This window comes from Stegostoma tigrinum, chromosome 37 (genome assembly GCF_030684315.1).
Source record: "Stegostoma tigrinum isolate sSteTig4 chromosome 37, sSteTig4.hap1, whole genome shotgun sequence".
NCBI classification, from domain to species: Eukaryota; Metazoa; Chordata; class Chondrichthyes; order Orectolobiformes; family Stegostomatidae; genus Stegostoma; species Stegostoma tigrinum.
In genome coordinates, this window is record NC_081390.1 from 9236259 (window position 1) to 9259323 (window position 23065).

Sequence of the window (23065 nt, forward strand, 5' to 3'; positions counted from 1 at the left end):
CAGTTAAGCCTCATTTATAAAACCATTTATGCACTTTCGGAGAGAGCCTTGGAGATGGTGTACAGCAGATTCAGTTGAATGGTATCAGACGTCAACTGTACAGAGAGAGTGGCGAGGTTGGGATAGTTCTCCAAAGAACTAGAGAAGGTTAAGCGATAATTTAACAGAGACATTCAAAACCACGAAGGGTTTTGGTTGAATAAGCAAGGAAAGTCTGGAAAGAGATTTGATACCCAGAGAGCACAGATTTAAAATAACTGGGGACAGAATTAGAGGAGAAATGGAAACATTTTGCTCTAGGTGGCAGGTAATGATGAGCTAAGGTCCACTGCCTGAGAGAGTGGGGAAGAATATTCAACAGTAACTTCCAAAAGGGAATTGGATAAATGCTTGGGAGGACTTTGAGGGAAGAGCAGAAGAGTAAGGCTAATTGAGTCGCTGTTTCAAAGAGCCAGCACAGGAATAATGGGTCAAATGGCCTCATTCTTTGCTCTGTGGCCGCACTCTCCTGATCTCATGTTCAACTCTTAACATCAAATCTCGAACCCCTCTTTCAATACATCAGTCTGTCATGGTAGAGATTGTAGAAACTGCCGATACTGGAGTCTGAGATAACAAGGTGTAGAGCTGGATGAACACAGCAGGCCAAGCAGCATTGGAGGAGCAGGAAGGCTGACGTTTCCGGTCTGGACCTTTCTTCAGAAATTTATGAAGGGTCCATATCCAAGACATCAGCTTTCCTGCTCCTCTGATGCTGCTTGCTCTGCTGTGTTCATTCAGCTCTACATCTTGTTATCTCAGTCTCTCATTGCAGTCTTGTCTTCCCTAATTTTGTTCCTATATTTCAGATCATGCGTTTCTTTTCCTCTGCTTCCAATATGCCACTTTATCTACTTTTCCTCTTCACCTTTCACACTCCTTCTAATCATAGTAGTTCAAGTACAGCTGAATAAATCCCATTCAGGTCATTGGATTTTAACAAGAGCCACTTCTTCATGCTTTTCTTATATCCTTTATTATTTTTAATTGCAAATGTTTGTCATGAATGTCTTTATTTACAGAGTCTATTGGTATTTTGCCAACATTTTTGACTTGTTTTTTTTCTTTATTCATTCACAGGATGAGGGCGTCACTGGCCAGGAGTCAACCACATTGCTGTGGGTCTGGAGTCACATGTAGGCCAGACCAGGTCAGGATGGCATTTCCTTCCCTTAAAGGAGGAGAGGGAAGAGATATTGGTGAGCCTAATACTGACTATTAACAATGGATTCATGGTCATCATTAAACTATTAATTCCATTTTTTAAAAATTCCACCATCTACCAAGACAAGATTCGAACTAGCGTCCATGGAACATTAGCTGGGCATGTGTATTAACAGCCTGGCAAGAGTATCACAAGGCCATCAGCACCCCCTGAAGATGTGAAGATGTTTCTTTGAATTTTCTGCCTTTATTTTAGCTGTGAATTCCCGAATCAATGCCCCTTTGTTACTGGCTGTTGAGCCTGTGTTAAACCCAGGGCTATCACCCATTCAGTCTCATTCCACTGTTCCTTTAATGCTGCTGGGTCAATTTCCTGGAAGACCTTCCCTGATAGAGCTGGGGGTGTACACACACCACATGGATTACAGGCAGTTCACCATCACCTTCTCAAGGGAAAACTGTGATCAAGGGTGAAAGGTGAGCATTTTCCTTGCCAATGTAATGAAACATCCACAAGTTTTCAAGAAAGGGAAATTAAAAGTGCTCCTATTGAGGGCTCCATGATGCTGTATTATCAGGCTGTCCCTCTTTCATCCTTTTTTGCTCTGTGAAAATCCTGCAACATTTTGCAGGAGTCAGTTGCTGGTTCCCAGAAGCTAAAAATTCGCTTTGAATCCTTGATGTTCCATCTAACAAAAGCTCAACAATCTCTTAATATCACTCTTCCGATTAGGAGCTATGTCAATAATTAGGTTAATTTGATCTTTCAGGATGTCATTATTGCTTTGAATCCACACAAGGCATGTATATAAAATTAAATGGGGCAGGGGGGCAGAATTCCTCACCTTAAAGGGATAAATCTCAGCCAAACAATGACAGTTGCAGAGGAGTAATGAGTAACTAAATAGGATGAGCAGGCCTCAAGGTATTTTTCATCTCATTTTTCCTGTGGTGATTGCTTCTCAGGCTGGTTTTATTTTGTATGCGTGAATGCATTGAATGTCACTGATTTCGCAATGCTCCAGAATGTTTGGAAAACTTCTTGCAGCAGTTTTGAGGACCCTGTGACAGCGGTGTTGGTGAGGCACAGAAATCTCTGAACTCAACTTCAGAATGTCTGTCCCCACTGAGGTGAGAGATAATGCACTGCCATTAAAAATCACCTGGGAGACCTATCTGCACACGTGCAGTAATATGTGTAGTGACATGTAATCTTTGCAGAAACATTTGACAGTATTTGAAATATCCAAAGTAGTAACCATTTCACTAACATCAACTTTGATAACTGACAGCGGTTGATGTTAAACTAGCTTCTTAATCCTGAATATTTTTAAAGTTGAATTCAAATTTCACCCCCTGCATAGCAGGATTCAAACACATGTCTGTAGAACACTAGCTTGGGATTAATAAATTACTAGGTCCGGTCCAATTATATAAACACTAGGCCACCACCACTTCTCAGAATGTTTTGATCTATATTTCATTGATCCTGGTGGCTTCCTCCATGCCTGAATGCTGTAGACTGTAAGGTGAAACATTTAGGGCACTTTAACTCAACTAGCAACACAGGAGAAAAGAGATAATGTGAGTTGAAAGGCTCACTCCAACATCAAGGCACCCAGATGCAAGATGCATTTTGAACCAGACGGATTGCTTGTCCCAGGGACACAGTGGTGAGAAAGGTCTTACCTGTAAGATCCTTTTTGTGTGCCCAGTCTGCACCTCAAAGTGGCTGAGGGGGCAGGTGGTAGAGACTGTCACATATCTCTGACTGGGATGTGCCTTTACAAAGGAAAGTCTGGAGAAAGATGCAGTGGTTGGTGCTGAGCTCTGTGATGCAGGGCTCTGTGATGCAGGGCAGCTCTAAAGGCTGTTCCCTGGGACACACACCAAGACAAACATCAACTGCACCTGGAGGATCATCAACTCGGCAGACGATGCTCTTTGGTCTGCCCAAAATGTGTTGGGCTTCCAGAGCAAGGAGTTGACCCCGACCAAGTGTTGCAGACCGGCACTTTCCAAGGTCCATGACTATGTGCTGAGGGATGCACTAAAGTTTGAGGCAGCTGCTGCCAAGGTGGGGAAAGACCATTATCCGAGGTTTTCCTGCCTAAATGGGATTTGTTCAGTTATCAGGCCTTCGCGGTAAATATAGTCTTACACAGAAAATAAACGCCTCTTGATTTGTTTGCTGGATAGGATGAAACTCCAATATTTGTTTCTTCATATGCTATTGTACAGAACAAAATTGCTTCAGTGACTATGAATGTACATAAAGATATTTTTATGAACAAAGTACATTTTTGAAATTTAAAAAAAGTCACGGGACCCGTCACCCATGGTCCAAGGTTAATAGCCTGGTAACTGGGGCTCAAACCCCACCATGGAATCTGATTGCACTTAAAATTGATTTCATACAAACATGGAATTGAAATCAAGTCTCAATAAAGGCAACTAAGTAACAATCATTGATTATTATAAAAATTCATCTATCTCACAAATCCTTTGGGGAAGGAAATCTGCCCTCCTTACCTGGACTGGCCCACATGTGACTCCAGACCCACAACAACGTGGAGCACGCTTCACTACCCTCTGAAAAGGCCTGGATAGCCAATCAGTTCGAGGGAAATTAGGGGCGGGGGACAGCAGATATCGGCCATGCCAGCAAGTCAAACAAAAATATATGTTGAGGAAAGGTAAGATCAAAATCTTTCATATAAGGTCTAAATGTGCTGAGTTTCACAGCAAATTATTTCCAACTCCGCAAGTTTCTTACAAATAGTGGGGAGACTAAGAGTGAGAGGTTATTTATAAACTTACCAGCTAATTTGAAAGATAAGCAACCTACATACTTATCGTGTAAGTCCCTGAACTTGCTGGTCAATTTGCAAATCAATAACAGCATGTTTTAACTTAAAGGTTCATAGCTTCTTTCTGCACTGTAGGGATTCTATTTGGCCCATACCTGCTGTTAATTTTCCAGGAACATGCCTTACAATTAAATGGGACATTGCATGAGAAGACATGCCACACCAGTCAAGTATTAAATATGCTATAAAGTGCCAACTATCACAACTGACCAAGGCACAAGACCAAAATTTAGGATCCTATCAACTGAAAGCCAGTTGTTGTATTATGGCATTTTGTCAATCAGAAGCACTAGCATGGCAGTACCAATGAACTGTAAAATCATTACCATCATCAGCATTTTCCCCATTGGGTCAATCCAGCCTGGGACTGCTGTAATCCCAGCTGAACTTGGGCAGACATGTATCCATACCTCAGTGACTGATGTATCCTGCAGTTCCATCGTTCCCATTGAAGATTGAAATGCGCATGGACATATTTCACAACATTACATTACTGCTCTTCCTCACCTCTACACTGTGACACAGCAAGCAACATCTCCTCAGTCTCAGCAAACTGCATCCTCCAGATTTTGTGTAGCTGTGATGGTGCCTCTCATTAATGATAAAAGGTTTCAAGGTGCAATGTGATGGTTTGTGTTTCCAGGCTGGCAGAAACTACTTGCAAAAGTTCAAGTGCTACAACATGAGTTAACTCTAAATCAAGTTTGCAGTGTTTGTGTGTTTGTCCAAAAGTCTGCATGTCAATGAGTTACAACATGGATTATACCAAGGAGGAATGAGATATATGGAGTAATACTTGCCCTCAATTTCAGAGAAATCCATGTCTTTGCTGAATCCCAATATACTGAATAATTTTTTTATTAAAGCCTGTCCATTGTTTCTTCATCCAAGAGATAGGAAGAACTGCTGATGCTGGTGTCAGAGATAACACAGTGTGGAGCTGGAGGAACACAGCAGGCCAGGCAGCATCAGAGGAGCAGGAAAATTTCCAGAAGCAGGGTCCCGACCCGAAATGTCAGCTTTCCTGCTCCTCTGGTGCTGCTGTGTTCCTTCAGCTCTACACCGTGTTATCTCTGTCTTCTTCCAAGTGTGTTCTATCAATCCCAAGTCATAGAGGTGAGTTTAACCTAAAGGTTCTCCACGTGATGGGTGAGGTTCAGAAAGTTGGACCCTCATGGTACTCTTAGCTGTAATGGGAGTTGAACCCACACCATTGGCATCACTCTGCATCACCAACCAGCCACTCAGCTAACTGACCCCCGTTGAAGTATGATATGGGATACTAACACTTGTCTCAAAAATGGGATGATACATATTCCATATATTTGCTACCTACTTACACAGAGTTCTCACAATCTCACTTCATAAGTGCTCTGCATACTTAATTAAACAATGTTCATAACAGTCTCATGACTATTTGTAATTCCTAAGCCCTTCTCAAGTATGGGGTTATTCCCTCGCATTGTGTGTGATACTGTCACACAAGCAGAAGCTGTCTGGACATGCCATAAGTTATGGATAACAAAGTGCGGAGCTGGAGAACATAGCAGGCCAAGCAGCATCTTAGGAGCACAAAAGCTGACAGTAGTTTTATGTGCCCAACCTGTAATTGCTGCCTGGCATTGGGTCACACAGTCAGGCTCTGAGCTGAAGAGTGTCCCCACTGGAAAATGTCCATGTCATTGCCTGAAGGTGTGTCCTGCATGGCCATGTGCTATGAAAGAGGTCTAGTGGAAATCCAGGAAACAGATTTCTGTGACACCCACACTTGGTTTCGGATGTTGTTTGGAAAAGCACTTTATGTTATGCTCTCTTTCCAAATATCTGTTTCCACACCTGGCGTATATTATAGCCAGAGTTAAGTGTTTGTTGCTACTTCTAGCAAGGCTAGCTACTTTGCTCTGCAGTATAATCCAAAAAGGCCATTTAGCCCATTGAGTCTGCACTGACCCTCTAAAGAGCATCTATCCAATCCTATCCCTGGGCCCAGCTCATTCCCCTGGTCACAAAATAGAGGGTCAGTTGTGAAATTACTCTGCAGCTTTTCTAAAAACTCCACTGCCTGCTTCTTCATTGATTTTCCTTTCTACAATAGAGACAGTTGACAAATCTTTGAGAATTCCGGCTTTCTTAAAGCTAAAATAATTCTCAGCCCCAACATGACCGTTTACCTTTGACTACCTATCCTAACATTTGTCTTTCATTCATATGGGAAGTGGACATCATGGCTGGGCCAGCATTTATTGCCCATCCCTTCAAGTCCCTCAGAACGTGGTAATCAGTCGCATTCTTGAACTGCTGCAGTCAGTATAGTGTGAGGCCAATTAGGGTGTAAGTTCTAGATCTTGACTGTATGACACTGAAGAAACAACTATGCATTTCCAAGTCAGGATGGTGTGTGGTGTGCTGAGTTAGGGATAGGGCGAGACGCTGGTGTTCCCACGCACCTACAGCTGTTGCGAAATTGGTGTGTGTAAAATTGTAAAATTGTCAAATAGGGGACAGCATTGCGTCGTCTCTTTACAAGATGTTTTTTTTGGTGTTTAGAGTTAAAATAAATGTTTGAACAGCAGCTTAAAGACAGCACCCAAATAGAAACATCTTGTATTGAATAGCCAAGCAACACTTTTACCGAGTCACGAAGTCTTTTCAAATTTAGCCAATCAATTTAAACCAAGCCCTTAGATATTAAAAGCCTATCAAATTTAAATCTGATGGTGTTGACAACCTAGAAACCATTCATATTGTGAGAAACCGGACGGGTCAGCAGGGGGATAAAAAAGAGGGCACTGGAAAATCAGCAGAGAGCCCACAGCCATCTGAAATGAAAGCGAATCCACCGTCTGAGAAATAAATCTGGCTGTTACTAAAAAAAATTATTAAGCTCTCTAAAAGATAAAGCACCATCAAGGATATCACATCGTCTTGTTTTTAGCTCAGTCATTACAGAGGAAATTGTAGAGAAAACATCCATGACTGTAAGATCAGCAGAAGAAAGACATTTGTGACTTGAGATCAACAGAAAAAAGGCTGGAGAAGGCAGAGTATTCCAGAAGACAGACTGTGCAAGCTTTGAGAGACTAAGTTGTAATTTTTTTTCTTACTACTTGGGTTATATAAGTGGAACTTGTATTGATTGGAATAGCACATCCGTAGAATTTTGTTCAGTTAGGGTATAGTTAGGAGTTGGGGGGAATTGTTCGGTTTTGTTAGTAATTCTGATAGTTTGTTCACTGTTACAGTTAATTAAATTGTTGCTTGTTACTTCTAAAGTGAGTATTGGGAGTTTTCTTACATTAAACCTCTCCTTCTCTGTAACAGTTTAACAGATTAGGCGAGGCGAGGCGAGTTTCTCTGGGTGTTTTGGGTTAAATTATTACAAGGGGACCTCCACTCCCGCTTAACAGATTGAGGGCTTGTGTTTCAATTTTAATTATCAGAGAGATTCAACTTCCCCTTCCTAACACTGCACTCTCCCTTCTAGAAGTCAGTGACCCCAGCTTTGGAAGGTGCTGCTGATGGAGCCAGGGTGAGTTGTTGCAGTACATCTTGTAGGCGGTCAGCACGCACTGCTGCCAATGTGTGTTGGAAACAATGGAGGGAGTGAAGGTGGTACATGGGGCATCAAATCAGGCCGGCTGTTTCATTCTGGATGCTGTCAAGACTCTCGGGTGACATTGAATCTGCACTCAACCAGACAAGTGGAGAGCATTCCAACACAGTCCTGAATTGTGGAACTCTGTCAAATTTTGAGTGCTCACCGTGCTGTGAAGCGCTTTAGGGCATTCTGTTACATTAAAGGCACTATCCAGATACATGTATTTGTTGATGTTGTTGTAAAATTAATGCTGCAATGTACACCATGTAAAGGCAACTCATGAAGTGCTGCCTTCTCCTCTCAAACTCAGTCACATAAGTAGATGTGTCTATGTCTATCTACCCAGTAATTACAGCGGCAGTTCAGTTGATTTGAGACACATGCTAATCCTTACTGCCTACACTCACTGTAGCCAGACAGGAGCTTACCAGTTTTCTGTGCTTCAGTCATCACTGGTTTACCATCCCTGGGGAAGCAAAATAAAACCAGTTTAGATGCTGGAATGCTAAATTCAAACAATCGACTTGTGTAACTCAGGCATAATGTATTGACTTGGTGTAACAAAATGGATACTCATTAAAATTCTGCATGTCATGGAGGCATTGTCAAACACCATACTATTTAAAGACACTACACTATGGAAGATTATACTTATCACTTTCAAACAGAAAAATGACAATGATTTAATTCAGAGGTAACACGGTGTGAAGCTTATCAGAGGAGCAGGAATGTTTGACGTTTCGGGTCGAGACCCTTCTTCAGAAATGAGGGTGAAGAAGCTTCACACAGTGTTACCTCAGATTCTCCAGCATCGGCAGGTCCTACTATCTCTGTATAATGATTTAATTTATGCTTGATGCTCTCAAAAGGGAGAGATTGTGGTGCATGGCATTGTCATTGGGAAAGTAACGCAGAAGCCCAGGTTAATGATCTGGGATCATGGGGCTGAAATTGAGTTCATTAAAATAACTTGTACTGAAAGCTAGTCTCGATAAAGGTGACCATGAAAAAGTCATTGATTGCTGTATAAAACCCATCTGGTTCACTAATATCCTTTAGGGAATGGAATCTTTCAATCTTACCTAGTCTGGTCTACATGCGGTTCCAAAACCATATCAGTGTGATTGATTCTTATCTTCCCTCCAAAATGCCTGAGTAAGGCATACGCCCAGATGGCACGATAGTTGGCACTGCTGTCTCACAACGCCAGGGACCCAGCTTCAATTCCAGCCTTAGGCTGTGTGGGGTTTGCACATTTTCCCTGTATCTGCGTGGGGTTTCCGCTGGGTGCTCCAGTTTCCTCGCACAATCGAAAGATGTGGGTTGACCATGTTAAAGTGTCCTTAGTGTCCAGGGTTTTGCAGGCTAGGTGGGTTAGCCATGAGAAATACAGGCATAGGAATGGGTTGCTGCTCTTTTGAGGGTCAGTGCAGAATCAATGGGCGAAATGGCCTTTTTCTGCACTATTGGGATTCTGTTTTATGATGATTTAAAGGGCAAATCAGGATGAGGAGAAAATGCCAGCCTTACCACTGATGCCCACATCCCATCAAGGAATGGCCATTGTTGTGATTGCACTGAAATGCAGCAATTCACCTCAACAGTCCTGGAATCAGCTAGCACGATCTGGCTTCATCCCTGGAGCCAACCAAGTTATTTCACTCATATTCCCATCCAACCTCCATGACTACCACTGGAACTGCTTAGAATCATAGACTCCATATCAGGCCATTCGGCCCATCAAGTCCACACCAACCTTCTGTAGAGCATCCCACTCAGTCACCTCCCTACCTTACCTCCCCATAAGCCGGCATTTCCTAGGGCTAACCCATTTAGCCTCCACATCCCTAGACACCAAGGGTAATTTAGCATGGCCAACCCACCCACACATCTTTGGACTGTGGGAGGAAACTGGAGCACCCGGCAGAAACCCACACAGACACGATGAGAATGTGCAGACTCCACACAGACAGTTGCCCGAGGCTGGAATGGAACCTGGGTCTCTGGTGCTGTGAGGCAGCACTGCTAACCACTGAGCCACTGTGCCAGCTATAAGCTGTGATGTAGGTGAATTCAACTTTAGTGTCGACAAGCTGCAACAGAAAGCTCAGATCCAATGTGTTGGCAATGTCAACATTTTTCAGACGCTGTTACACCACTAGTCCAGATAGCTGCAAGCAGTGGGGCAATGCTATTTACAAAGTTTAAAGACTGTCTCACCTCAGAGCCTTGATTTTTATGATGCCATTCTCTGTGTCACAAGCTCGCACAGCATCATCCAAGGTCATGCCCATGGTACACATATCGCAGATGTACAGTATCTTGTCCCTCGGCTGCAGACTCCCTTCCAAACTGGCAGGGGAATTTGGCACAACCTCCAGAACATAAATGCCTTGCCATTTACTGCCTATTCCTCCCGTTAACTTCAAACCTGCAGCAACAAGTGCAAACCAGCATTAGATTAACAGCAATCTACATTGTTTACACATTCACTGGAGCATGTTAATATGATCATGGACTTCCTGCAGGAAATCAAAAGCAGTCGTGGTCACTCAAGAATCTTACAGTCACTTTAATCAAGTTGCAAAAAGTAAGCAAACACTGAGTTTGCACTTCAAAATATAAATTAATGCCCTTTGTTTCTAAGAACTGATCAACTCTCCATGAGCGAGGACAGCAGTCCAATTGAAATTCTGTGCATCTTTGCAAGCAAAGCATTTATAGCCTTTCTTATAATTCAAACAATGTGTTGGGTCTGAGATAACAAAGTGTGAAGCTGGATGAACACAGCAGGCCAAGCAGCATCTTAGGAGCACAAAAGCTAACGTTTCGGGCCTAGACCCTTCATCTGATTAGCTTTAAGAGGTGCTCAAAGAACATTGTCGAGAGTGTAACAGTGGCTTAGAGCAGCACGGTGGTTTAGGGTAGTATGATGGCTCAGTGGTTAACACTACTATCTCATTGCCAGGGACCCGCATTCGATTCCAGCCTCAGGTGACTCTCTGTGCGGAGTTTGTACATTTTCCCCGTGTCTGCGTGGGTTTCCTCCGGGTGCTCTGGTTTCCCCCCGCAGTCCAAAGATGTGCAGAGTAGGTGAATTGTCTATGTTAAATTGCCCTGGTGTTTAGGATGTGAAGATGAGGTGGATTAGCCATGGCAAATGTAGGGTTATGGGGGTAGGGTGGTGGGTATGAGTGGGATGCTGTTTGGAGGTCGGCGTGGACTTGATGGACTGAGTAGCCTGCTTTCATATTGTATGGATTCTATGAAAAGCAGTTAAAACAGCTTACTGCCCTTTGAAACACAGTAGTGTGCATTCTTCCTGAACCATTGCAGTCCTTGGGGTGTCAGTACACCCAGGGTGCCGTTAGGCAGAGAGTCTGAATCACACTGCACATTGTCTGGAAAGCTAATCTGGCAGCATTAGGCAAATCTGTTAAAATGATTGCACAAGCCCTTTGTTAGAACAGGCTAACATGTACTCAATCAAAGCCCATAGTGCACTATCACCCTGCCCATGCTGTTGAACAAGACAGTGTCAACGTATTGACAATCTAATTTTGCTGATAATTGTGGATAATTAGTCCATAAATAGGCGGAAGTGCTCAGTACCAGCAGTCAGCACATTCCTCCTTGTTTTATGAAACAGTGGAGAGAGCAGCGGCGTTGTTGGGTTTTACTCTATTTTTACTAGCGGTGGCATTGACTGAGGCAATAAAATGGATCCCACAGTATGGTAACTGTGCAGTGCACTGTTTCAGTTTCGATTGGGTAAATCCTCCTCCATGATCATTGCTGAACACCAGTTTCTGCTCTTTAGTTGAAACCTGAGATACTGATTTTATTTTTACAATGTTAAAACTGAAGAGATTGAAATTTTCATCTCCAGGAAATTTACAGTTGATATCATAAAGTAAGGTACCTGAAAGTGATGCCATAGACATCGAGGTTCAAAGGTCAGATCGGAAAACTTTTATTTCTAAATATAAGACCTTATCGGATTTGCACAATAAGATCATTGCTATGCAATCACTCCTGGGTAAGCATTAGTCACTGTGACATCGCTTCCAGGTATCCATTAATGTCTACGGTGTCTTCATTTGTTTCACTCTCCTTATCCTTCTCTCCTAATGGAACATCCAAGTGCCACAACTTTGTTTCATTTGTTGCCCATGCCTAAAGGTCAGTGAGACCATCACAATGTGCAGCGTTCTTGAATTGTCTCAGTCCATCTTGTGGAACTACAACTGTGCTGGTGTCAGGGAGTTCCAGGATTCTGCCCCAGCGACACTTACAGAACAGCAATATGTTTCTAAGAGTCAGGATGGTGAGAGTGTGCTTTGGAGCGGGGACTTGCAGGTTGTGTTCCAGCGCTTCAGGTGCTGTTGTCTCCTAGAAGAGTCCTTCTTGATGTTGCAGGTTTGGTAAGTGCTGCTAAAGGAGACTTGGTGAGTTGCTGCCAAGCATCTTATAGATTGTACACTCTACCAACACTGTGAAGGTAGTGGATGGTGAAGGTGGGGGATGGAGTGCCATTCAAGCAAACTGCTTTATTCTCTTTACCCTTTGTGATGTCAAACTTCTTGAGTATTATCAGAGCTCCACCCATCCAGGCAAGCGGACGGTAGTCCATCAGACACACTTGTTACTACCTGCCATTACACACCCCCTGTTGTTAGTCACTTACAGTCCCCATTAACAACAATTTACCCTCCCAGCCTGATCATTAACAAATCCTTTGTCTATCCAACTGCTCTTCACTCTCTTTGGGCTCTATCCTATCGTCTACTCCCCACCCCACCCACCTCCCTACTTTCTGCATATAAACTGATGTTTTCCCAGCCACTATCAGTTCTGAGGAAGGGTCACTGGACCCGAAACGTTAACTCTGTTTTCTCCTTCGCAGATGCTGCCAGACCTGCTGAGCTTTTCCAGCAATTTATGTTTTTGTTCCTGATTCACAGCATCCACAGTTCTTTTGGTTTTTACATCACACTCCTGGCTGATGATTTGTAGATGGTGGACAGGCCTTGGGGAGTCAGGAGGTAAGTTACTCAATGCAAAATTCCCAGCCCCTGACCTGGTCTTACAGATGCAATGTTCATGTGGGTAATCCAGTTCAGCTACTGTTCATTGGCAACTCTCAGAATAGTGGGTGAATCTGTAACGGTAATGCCACTGAACGTCAAGGGACAATTGTTCGATTTTCTCTTGTGGGAGACAGTCATTGCCTGATTTACACATGGTGTGAGATGTTACCTGCCCCTTATCAGTCCAAGTTTGAATGCTGTCCAGGATATGTTGCATTTAGACCCGGCCTGCTTCAGTAACAAATCATCAGTGAACATCACCATAGTGACTTTATAAGGGAAAGTCATTGATAAAGCAATTGTGCATGAATGGACTTAGGTCACTATCCTGAGGAACTCCTTCAGCAACCTCCTAAAACTGAGATGAATGATCCTGAATGTACACAAACATCTTCCTTTGGGCTAGATGTGCCTCTAATCAGTGGAGATATTTCCACTAGATTCACATTGACTACAGCTTTGCTCAGGCTGCTTGATACCACACCAAGTCAAATATTGCCTTGTTCTGAAGGGCAGTCTCTCTCAAATCAACCTCTTCAATATAGAGATAACACAGCATGGAGCTGGAACATCAGCAGGCCAGGCAGCATCAGAGTAGCAGGAAAGTTCATGTTTCAGCTCAGGTCCCTTCTTCTGAAGCTGGGTCCTGACCCAAAACGTCAACTTTTCGGCTCCTCTGATGCTGCCTGGCCTGCTGTGTTCTTCAAGCTCCACACTATTATTTCTGACTGCGGAATCTGCAGTTCTTACTATCTCTGAGGAGTCAGAACCTCTTCAATGCAGGTCTTTTGTCCAATTTTGGACCAAGGTGGTAATAAATTAAGAACCCAAATTGAATGTCAGTGAGCGGGTCCCTGTTGGTAGTTTTTTTGCCCTGTCAATCATATGCTGTTTCTACTATCTGGTATACGAGCAGTCCCATGTTGCAGCTTCAGCAGGATGACAGCTCATTTTTAGGTACAGCCAATGATGCTCAACGCAACACGACCTCCTGCAGATAACAAGGTGTAGAGCTGGATGAACACAGCAGGCCAAGCAACATCAGAGGAGCAGGAAAGCTGACGTTTTGGACCTAGACCCTTCCGCACTCCTTATTCAACAAGGGATGATCCCCTGACTTGATAGTAAGGGTAGAGTTGGGAATATGCTGGGCAGTGAGGTTACAGCCTATGGTTGAACACAATTCTGCTGCTGTCGATGGTCCACAATATCTCATGCTGTGTTTTAAGTGACTAGGTCTGTTCTGAATCTGTCCCATTTAGCATAGTGGAAGTGTCACACAATACAATGGAGGGTATGCCTAGTGTGACAATGTGACTTTGTCTTCACAAAACATTGTGTGGTGGTCACTCCTGCCTAAACCAACATGGACAGACAGCGACAGGCAAAATGGTGCAAATAAGGGTTGGTGTGCTTCTCCCTCTTGTAGGTTCATTATTAACAACCTTCGATGCAGGCTGGAAGATACATCCTTCAGGCCATTGACCACTGGAGATAGTAGTGATGTAATAGAGCCAGTCTAAGTGACACACATTGAAGCCCCCCGCACAGAGAATATATTCTCGGTGCAAAATGCAGATATCCCCATGATTTCCATTTTCAATATTGAATCAAAGGAAGTTTTCAGCTCAACACCAGTGTAATAGCAGGAGAGTGCACAGGATGTTCTGACAGGGCTTAAATTATGACTGTACAGGCCTCCTCTAGATCTTAACAGGGAAAGCAATAGTGGATAAGGATGTCAGAACCAACCAATTACACTAAATCCAAGAAAGCAGACAGAAAGAGAAACATTAAAAAGCTTTGCTTGGCAGCACTATTTCTCTTCTTACCTTCTCTCCTCTAGACATTTTGACCCAAGTCAAAGAAACAATGCTGCCCATCTACAGATGTGAAACATCGAATGGAAATTAAACAGTAAATTCATTACATCAGATGCAAAGGGAAATTGTGAAGTTTTGAATGCAATCAAGTAAATCGTGTGCTTACAAACCTTGGACATTTTTTACTAAAACAATATGAAAACTTTCTAAAATAAGTACAGGAACAGCTTTGCTCATTAGGCCACCGTGGGAAGGTTGAAAAAGAGTAAAATGTTCAGTCCATTCTAACTGGCTTCTTTTGTTGCCTAGTGTGTTATAACAGTTTCCATATAATCTGTCAATACATTCAACGAGAGTTTTGATTTCAACACAAGATGCCATTTTTATGGTAAGAAAATACTAGCATCCTGGTGTTCGTAACACTCATGTTTAATGTTCTTTCTGGCTCCCTCATTAAGATACACCCCATAAAACAAGCTTCTCACGACAGTATACATGGTTCCCTGTAGAAATTTATCAAGAGTGTTCACTGTGTCTCAAAGTAACACAGAGCATTACTTCATGAAACGTTCCAGAATATTTATCTTAAATATTTGCTTTAATAAAAATAGTATTGTGTTCAGCGCAAATAAAGGAACTAAGGGGTAAAAAGAAATTGTAAGCAATCTAATTCCAAGGACTAGGTAGGCTCACTACACAATAAATATCGAGCAAGATTTTCCTGACTGCTTTCTTTGCCACTTACCTAACTGGCCATTTGGACCTTTCTTTAGGATGATGTCAGGGATCTTTTCCAGGGGTAGTGCTGGAAGTAGATTCTGAGCAGCACGTCCTACCATGATGGTTAATTTGGAAGGAGCAGACCGGAGTAGATTAATGGCATTCTCATGTGATATATTTGTGACATCAAAGTCGTTTACCTGTATGACAACGAAGAAGTTCAGGTAAATGAGTGCTTAGCCGTTCATTCATGTTATTTTTTAGCCTGATCTGAGGCCCACCTCTTCAAGGCCTATTTTCAGGCCTGCCTCGGTTGAATAACTTGTCTGAAAGATCACTCGTCTGGCAGTGCCTCACTCTCTCGGCAATGCACTGAAACGCCGGAGTGTACTTGTGTCCCCAGTCTCCCTTCTTACTGTTAGAGATAGTAAGAACTGCAGATGTTGGAGTCAGAGATAACACGGTGTGGAGCTGGAGGAACACACTGGGCCAGGCAGCATCAGAGGAGCGGGGAAGTTGACGTTTCGGGTCAGAACCCTTCTTCAGCTAAATCTGATATATTTATCAGATCTGTTTATCAGATATTTTTGGACAGAGAAACAATCTCGAGGGCCTGAAGGCCTCATTCCTGTCCCTGTCTTGAAATGGAAGGACAAGATGGATAAGTGATTGCAGGGGAGGACAAAACAAACTAAAGTGGGGGAGAATGTCACTAAAAAGGGAACTAGCCCTATCAATGCTGCAAACTTAAACTCAATCCATAAAAACTGATAGTTAAGAAGCAGTTTGAATGTAATAAATAGGACAACACCTTGTAATCTGATCACTATATACAGTGGATATATTTCAGATTTATTTAGCTATAGAATAAATGAAGAGTGGGGAATGGCTCACTGCTTTAACTCATTTAACATTCCAGCATAAGAACTCCGAAGGGATGTTCCAGTCCTTCTCCTGAGTCACTGCTAAATAAATAAATTCAATCCCAAAGGATCATTGACCCTCTTGTTATTGCTTTCAGCTCTGCACTGTGATGCATAAATGAATCAGATTACAGAGTAATGAAGAGAAGGAAATCTTTTTTCACAAGCCTTTCCTGCACAATGCCGAGAATACCGAAGCAAACATTGGCACTGTGGTTATTAGGCCGCCTGTGTCTATCAAATTATCAGTAGATTTTCAAACATAACAGCAATTTATAGATTTTACACAACATTTTCCCTAACAGGTAATAGAGGATCTGCAAATAATCAAAGATGAATTCTATAAATGAGTCATAAAGTTAATAGTCTTTATCTCACTGAGATCATCCATTCTTTCCCAGCAGACATTCAGTCACATCTGCCCATGTATCTTCCCAAACCCATTCTGTTTCACAAATGCATTACCTTTGCATCAAACTGATATAATAGAAACTCTGTAACCATTCCACTCCCCACCCTCTCTCTCTCTGTCTCGCACAAACGTATACTGTATTCTAACAACTCCCCACCCTCTCACGCTTACACACTGTACTCGATCCAACTCTCCAGCTTCTCTTTCTTTCTCTCTCTCTCACATACACTGTACACCAACCAAGTCCCTGTCCGCTCTCAACCATCACACACAGTACCCCATCTAAGAACACACACACACACACACACACACACACACACACACACACACACACACACACACACACACACACACACACACAAATACCCCACTGTGAGTCGCCACTCTCTCTCATACACACTGTACTCCATTTAATTCTCCAACATTTCACACTGTGTACCATCAGACACATGCCCTTTACTTACACACTCTACACCCCATCTAACTCAAGACTGTTCACAAACACAGCACCCCATCAAACTCTCCACTCTCCCGTCTCCCACAGATACTATATTTTATCTAACTCACCAAATTTTCACACCATATTTCATCCACACCCTACTCTTTCATAGAATCCTTACAGGCCATTCAGCCCAACAAGTCCACACCAAATCTCCAAAGAGCATCCCACCCTATCTCTGTAACCCTGCATTTTTCATCACTATCCCACTTAGCCTACACATCTTAGACACTTTGGATAATTTCGCCTAGCCAATCCAACTAACCTGCACACCTTTGGACTGTGGGAGGAAACCGGAGCACACAGAGGAACCCTCCACAAACACAGGGAGACATAGACACAGGTGGAATTGAACTCAATTCCCTGGAGCAGTGATGCAGCCATGCTAACCACTGAGCCAATGTGCCCCCTTTTTCAACATACACACATTGTACCTCATGTAACTCCCTACATTGTGCTTTTGTCACAGTAATCCTGTTCAATGTCCAAAATTTTCAATGAAGCAACCATTTGTTTTCCAACCTCTCAGTTCCAACTAGGAATGCTGTACCTCTTTGAAACTGGCACACTTCATTCTTTAATTTCAAGTAATTTCGATCCAAATGTCACCCTTTGCCCTCTCCATTCCTGTTCACCCTGGCCCCTCTCACTGCTTGTTTTCAGTGAAGCAGGCGTTCTCTCTTTTCTCTGTATAAATACACCCTTCCATTCCATTCCCCCTTCATTATCCTTCATATTCCCTTCCGGCTATTGATATCCAACTTCAGTTCTGCTTATTTCCTTCTCCAATGACTCACTTCAAACTACTTTGCTATTAAACTATTCCCCTCCGCCAACCACTCTTCCCCTCTTTCATTGCTGTCTATCCCACCCCACTCATTGACTTCATTGATAAACATATTTCAGAAGTTTCTGAAGAAGGGTCCTGACCCGAAATGTCAAGCTTTCCTGCTCCTCTGATGCTGCTTGGCCTGCTGTGTTCATCCAGCTTCACACCATGTTATCTCATATTTCAAAAGTTACCTGTCTCCTCTTTGAATGCCAAATGCTGAGCTTACAGTGTCTATGTACAGTTAATGCTCTTACAGAGGCATAATCCAGCAAATTAGCCACCAGGCATAACAGAAGTGGGACTCAAACTGAATGTGGCCAAACCAGGTTGTTACCTGAAGGCCAAACCTGATACAACAACAGGTTTCCAAAACACTAACATCAAATGTAAAATGCTGCCAGCTGCTATGTAGGATAGCCAGGTTCACAAGCCATTTTTGTTTTTATAATGTCTTTACCGTTATGAGCCTGTCTCCTGCTCTTAGTCTCCCATCAGCCTTTGCGGGATTATCCAGGACATCACGGATGTAATAACAGTTGTCCAGTTTACTGCGCATTATGGTGAAACCAAGGCTTCCCTTCTTATTTTTCTTCAAGGTTACGTACATTTCATATTCCCGTATTATGGGCTAAAGAAAAAGATCAGGCAGTGATAATACCAATGAATGCAATATGTATTTTATCTCTCTCAATCACACTACAAAGCCTGAAGAGCTGCTCAACAGGAATGCATGATGTGCCGTCAACCTACCTCTCTTTTTTTAAACAACTAAGTTGAGACCATACTTCTGATATTTCTTACCATGAATGCTCTAAATTTGATGGGATGATGTGTTGGAAGGCGATAGGGAGGGCACAGCAAGGGACTGAAAATTATTCCACGATCAATTAGATGGGTGAATTGGAAGGGTGGGGCTGTTTTCCTTGTTGAAGAGAAGATGTCATAGAGCTACAAAATCAGGAGATGTCCAGACAGAGCAGATAAGGTGGAAATATTCCCATTGGCAGAAGAATCAAGAACTGAAGAGCAGTGATTTCAGGAGATTGGCAGAAGGAGCAACAGCAACATGAGGAATAGCAATTTTTCATATTTCAAGTGATTAGGTTTTTGAATGAATGCCCAAGATTGTGGTGGCGGTAGATTCCTTCAAAAGAGAAGAAATCTGTGGAGACAATGGTGTGCAGGTCAAGTGGAGATGGACAACGTGACTTGCAGGAAGGCAGCACAGACTGAAGGCTGAATGATCTCCTGCATCGTAATAATTCTCATGTAATAACTTGTATAAAGTTCATCTCGCACAATGAGCTGACACATAAAGCTGAAATGAACTGCAGTTTGGAACAGTGGCTGTACAAAGTACTGCAGTGGCTGTAAAGTATAAGGGGCATACAAACATTGTGAAAGCTGTAACAGAAATGCAAGCTGGCCTTTCTTTATCCTCACACCCATTCTGAAAGCAAGTTGTCCTGTAGCAATATCGCCATGTGTAGCCTCTTAGGACTCCCCAGTTTTAATCACACAACCTTTAGCAACCAAGCCTTCAGCTGTCTGGGTCCTAAGTTGTGGAATTCCTCCTCTCTGCCTACCTCTTCTCCTTTCATGAACTTGTTGAATTCTCTCCCTTTTTGACTAATCCCTTAGTACCAGATTTTCATTGATACCACTTCTGTAAAATACTTTGGGATGTTTTACTACATTTAAATGTGCCAAATTCATAGAATCATCATAGCACAGCCAATTCAGTCAACTGTGCCTGTACCAGCACCTTGTTGTTGTCGTTAATATTGGGCTCAATCTAAATGCAGCCGAAGCAAACTCAAACCCGACCCTTGCTTGCCTTAATGTGAAATTGAGCTGCTACAAGCCCAACCATGGCTGAACAAGATTCTTCATGTCATTAATTACCAGAAAGATAGATTGATGGGAGAAGGCGATGCAGACTGGAGATACTAAAGCACAAATAGCTGCGAATGCATTGGAGGTTGGTCAACAACTGGAAAGAGAAAAGGCAAAATGGGTATTAGTGTCATGTCACTACTTGGGCAGTAAACCAGCAAGGTTAAGCCCTAGCCCATTGTAAAACTGCCCATTGGCCATTCTTATTCATTTTACCAACCTGCTGCGTATTTTCTTCAGGTTTCCAATGTCTTCAGCTGTCTTCTTCTTTCTTTTTTATAAGCACCCACAGACGTGCCACCCTGAATGTGATTGCAACAGGACAAGTCGGACTCAAGCCTCCTTTCAGTTCAGGAAGTTTTTGCACTGAAAATGTTGAAGTCTTGGAGCCATGGAATGCAAGATGGTAGATGTCCCGACCTCTCCACCATCAGTAAACCACATATTTCAGTGCGGCCCTCAGGCAGGGGAACCACAAGAAGAGGTCAAAGCAGGCAAGAGGTTAAAAGAGAAATGTACCTCCTATTGGCAGCAAACAGGGCAAATTTCGCAGAGAGAGTGACAGCGACATCTTCCCAACTAGAGATTCAATGCAAATTCTGAAGAGATGATGATAAGAGATGAAAATGTTGCTCTAAGTATCCAAAGTGTCATTGGGATTTCCTGTGATCCATAGAGTCCGGGTAGCTTTTAGCTTCGATATAGTGGGCTGGTTGATTTTAGCAGGAGTACCACTGTAGAAATTAGTGCCCCTCAAACAGGGAAAGAGAAAGATCTGCTGCTGTTCCTCCTACTGTATGTGAGAGTCCACTGTTAATCCATTTAAACCCGCCCACTTGTTCAGAGTTCAATCAGGCTGTGTGTGGGCATCTGTGTGATTTTTAGAATTCACTCATGGGATGCATGCTTTGCTGGCTAGGCCAACATTTGTAATTCATTCCTAACTTCCCAGGGAGCAGTTAAGGATCAACAACATCACTGCGGACCTGGACACAGGTATAGGCCAGACCAAGTAAGGATGGCAGATTTCCTTCTCTGACGGACATGAGTGTTTGTGGGGACAATTGACGGTGGTCATCAGATGGTCCCTCTCAGACTAACATTTTATTCCAGATTTTTAATGAATTCAGATTTCACCATCTGCCATGGTGGGATATATTGGCATTGGGACCTATGACCAAAGAACAATAAGAGGTGTGTGTGTGTGTGTGTGTGTGTGTGTGTGTGTGTGTGTGTGTGTGTGTGTGTGTGTGTGTGTGTGTGTGTGTGTGTGTGTGTGTGTGTGTGTGTGTGTGTGTGTGTGTCTGAGTGCATGCACGTGCCAACACGAATATGTGTAGATGTGTGTAGTTCGCTCTATCTAATTGAATGAAGTATCCAAAACCTCTGATGACAGCCAGTGCCATAAAATACAATAATGTCACAAAGAACATATACAGGATGTCTCATAAAATCGCATTGTGAGTTTAAAATACACTCTAAAGTCTTTACCTCCCACATAATGAACAAGGCAGTTTTCATTTGAACAATAACAGGCAAAAAGTCAAAATGTGAAATAATGATTTTAAAGCTAATAATATTGCTGTAGGGAAATGCAGCTGAAATGTAAAGTAATTTAGAATTCAGTCATAACAGAAACAGATCAATCACGTACTCAATTCAATATAAATTTAATTCTGTTTCAATCAGAACAAAATGAATTATGAATTAAACAACCTTATTCTCACAGATAATAATTAATGACTCCTCCTTGCTCACATTCAGTCCATTGTGATAAACCTCACAGAGTCTGTTACTTTATTCCTTGAACATCTGCCCAATTTATCACGATATTATTTTTAATTGCCTCATGCTTCAACACAAAAGAATACAGCAAGCTTTTAAGTATGCATCACACTGGCTTTTGAATGACAGCAGCCTGCCCTTAACCTATTTGGCAGAACCAAGTTGCCACTCATTATTAAGCCTTTTCGCCAAAGCAGAGGGGGATTGGTGGGGTAAATGTTCTTCAATTGGCTGGGATGAACGTGTGCAAGCCAACACCTCTGAAGGCACAGCTAAGCAATCAAACATGACAAGAGGTACTCAGTCTCACCCATCTCTAGAAGGTTGTATTGAGACTTTGACATATTTACAGTTGCTTAAATAGAGTGGGTTTAAAATAACATTACCAGCAGAGAGATGTTCAGGAATCTTTAATGAAATATTACAATAAATATACTTAAGATGCATCAGTTAATTACAGCTTTCAGGAGTTAGTTGAGGCTTCTAAATTTTCACGTGAATAGTGCATGTGCACAGAATCCTAAGGTTGGTGTTGATGGATCATTTTTAAAGATAGCCAAAGATCTTTAGACACAGCTTTAAAGCTCAAAGACTTAGAAAGTTTTAGAAGGCAAGGTAGCCAGACTATTTGAAATGGTCCTTCCGCTGAAATATCAATTCTATTTCTTTCTCCCCATAGATTCTGCCTGCTCTGCTGAGAGTTTTCCAGAGTTTTGTGTTTGTGTTTTCAAATTCCAGTCTCTGCAGCAATTGGTCTTGGACTGTTTTACCTGCAGTTCAGATCAGCTGGATGGTTTGCTGCAAAATGGCACATTTGTCTGATACTAGCGTCCTGTCCTGCTCACATTGTGCTGATGCTCAGGGTTATGTGAATGCATTTCTGAACCCACAATCACACTAGTTGAAGCTTCCAGAATTTAGAGTGTGCATTTTTGACTTGCTCGCTGCAGGTCATCACTTCACTGTGTGAACACCCTGTGCTATTTGTTACTCCCTATTATTAGTGGCACAGGATTCCTTTAATATGGCATTGTGAAGGGAACAAAACAATGGCAACGTTAATGTAATTTTTCAGCAACTGCACACACATTGTCTGTGAGCCATGTACTTCATTGGAAGTGGCTCTGCACAATCATTTACTGAGACAAAACTAATTTATTTTTAAATGACAATTACCTGATCCAAAGGTTTTGAATTGGCTTTAGAGCCCACTCGTTTATTTATTTGCAAAGCTGCAATCTCTTTCTGAAATTCTACTGTCACATGAAAGTATTTTCTATTGAATGCAAAGGTGCAATTCCAGTAATACTGACATAAAAATTATTCTAGAAAATAATAAGCACTAACTTTGGCACGGTTGCCTTTATATCAGCAGCAAAGACAAGAACATATTTTTACCATGGCTGCCAAAAGT

General features: G+C 42.4%; 1 protein-coding gene across 2 annotated transcripts in view; it reads right to left on the bottom strand.

The window, feature by feature from the left end:
* Positions 1–23065, bottom strand: part of ptpn20 (protein tyrosine phosphatase non-receptor type 20) — a 389207-nt gene that overhangs the window by 96158 nt on the left and 269984 nt on the right. For both annotated transcript variants that reach the window (XM_048563379.2, XM_059640399.1), the window contains 4 exons: positions 18428–18598; positions 15330–15504; positions 9892–10102; positions 8100–8137 (listed from right to left, as the gene is read on the bottom strand). In XM_048563379.2, coding sequence (XP_048419336.2) covers positions 8100–8137; positions 9892–10102; positions 15330–15504; positions 18428–18598 — 595 coding nt within the window. The remainder of the gene's footprint in view (positions 1–8099; positions 8138–9891; positions 10103–15329; positions 15505–18427; positions 18599–23065) is intronic.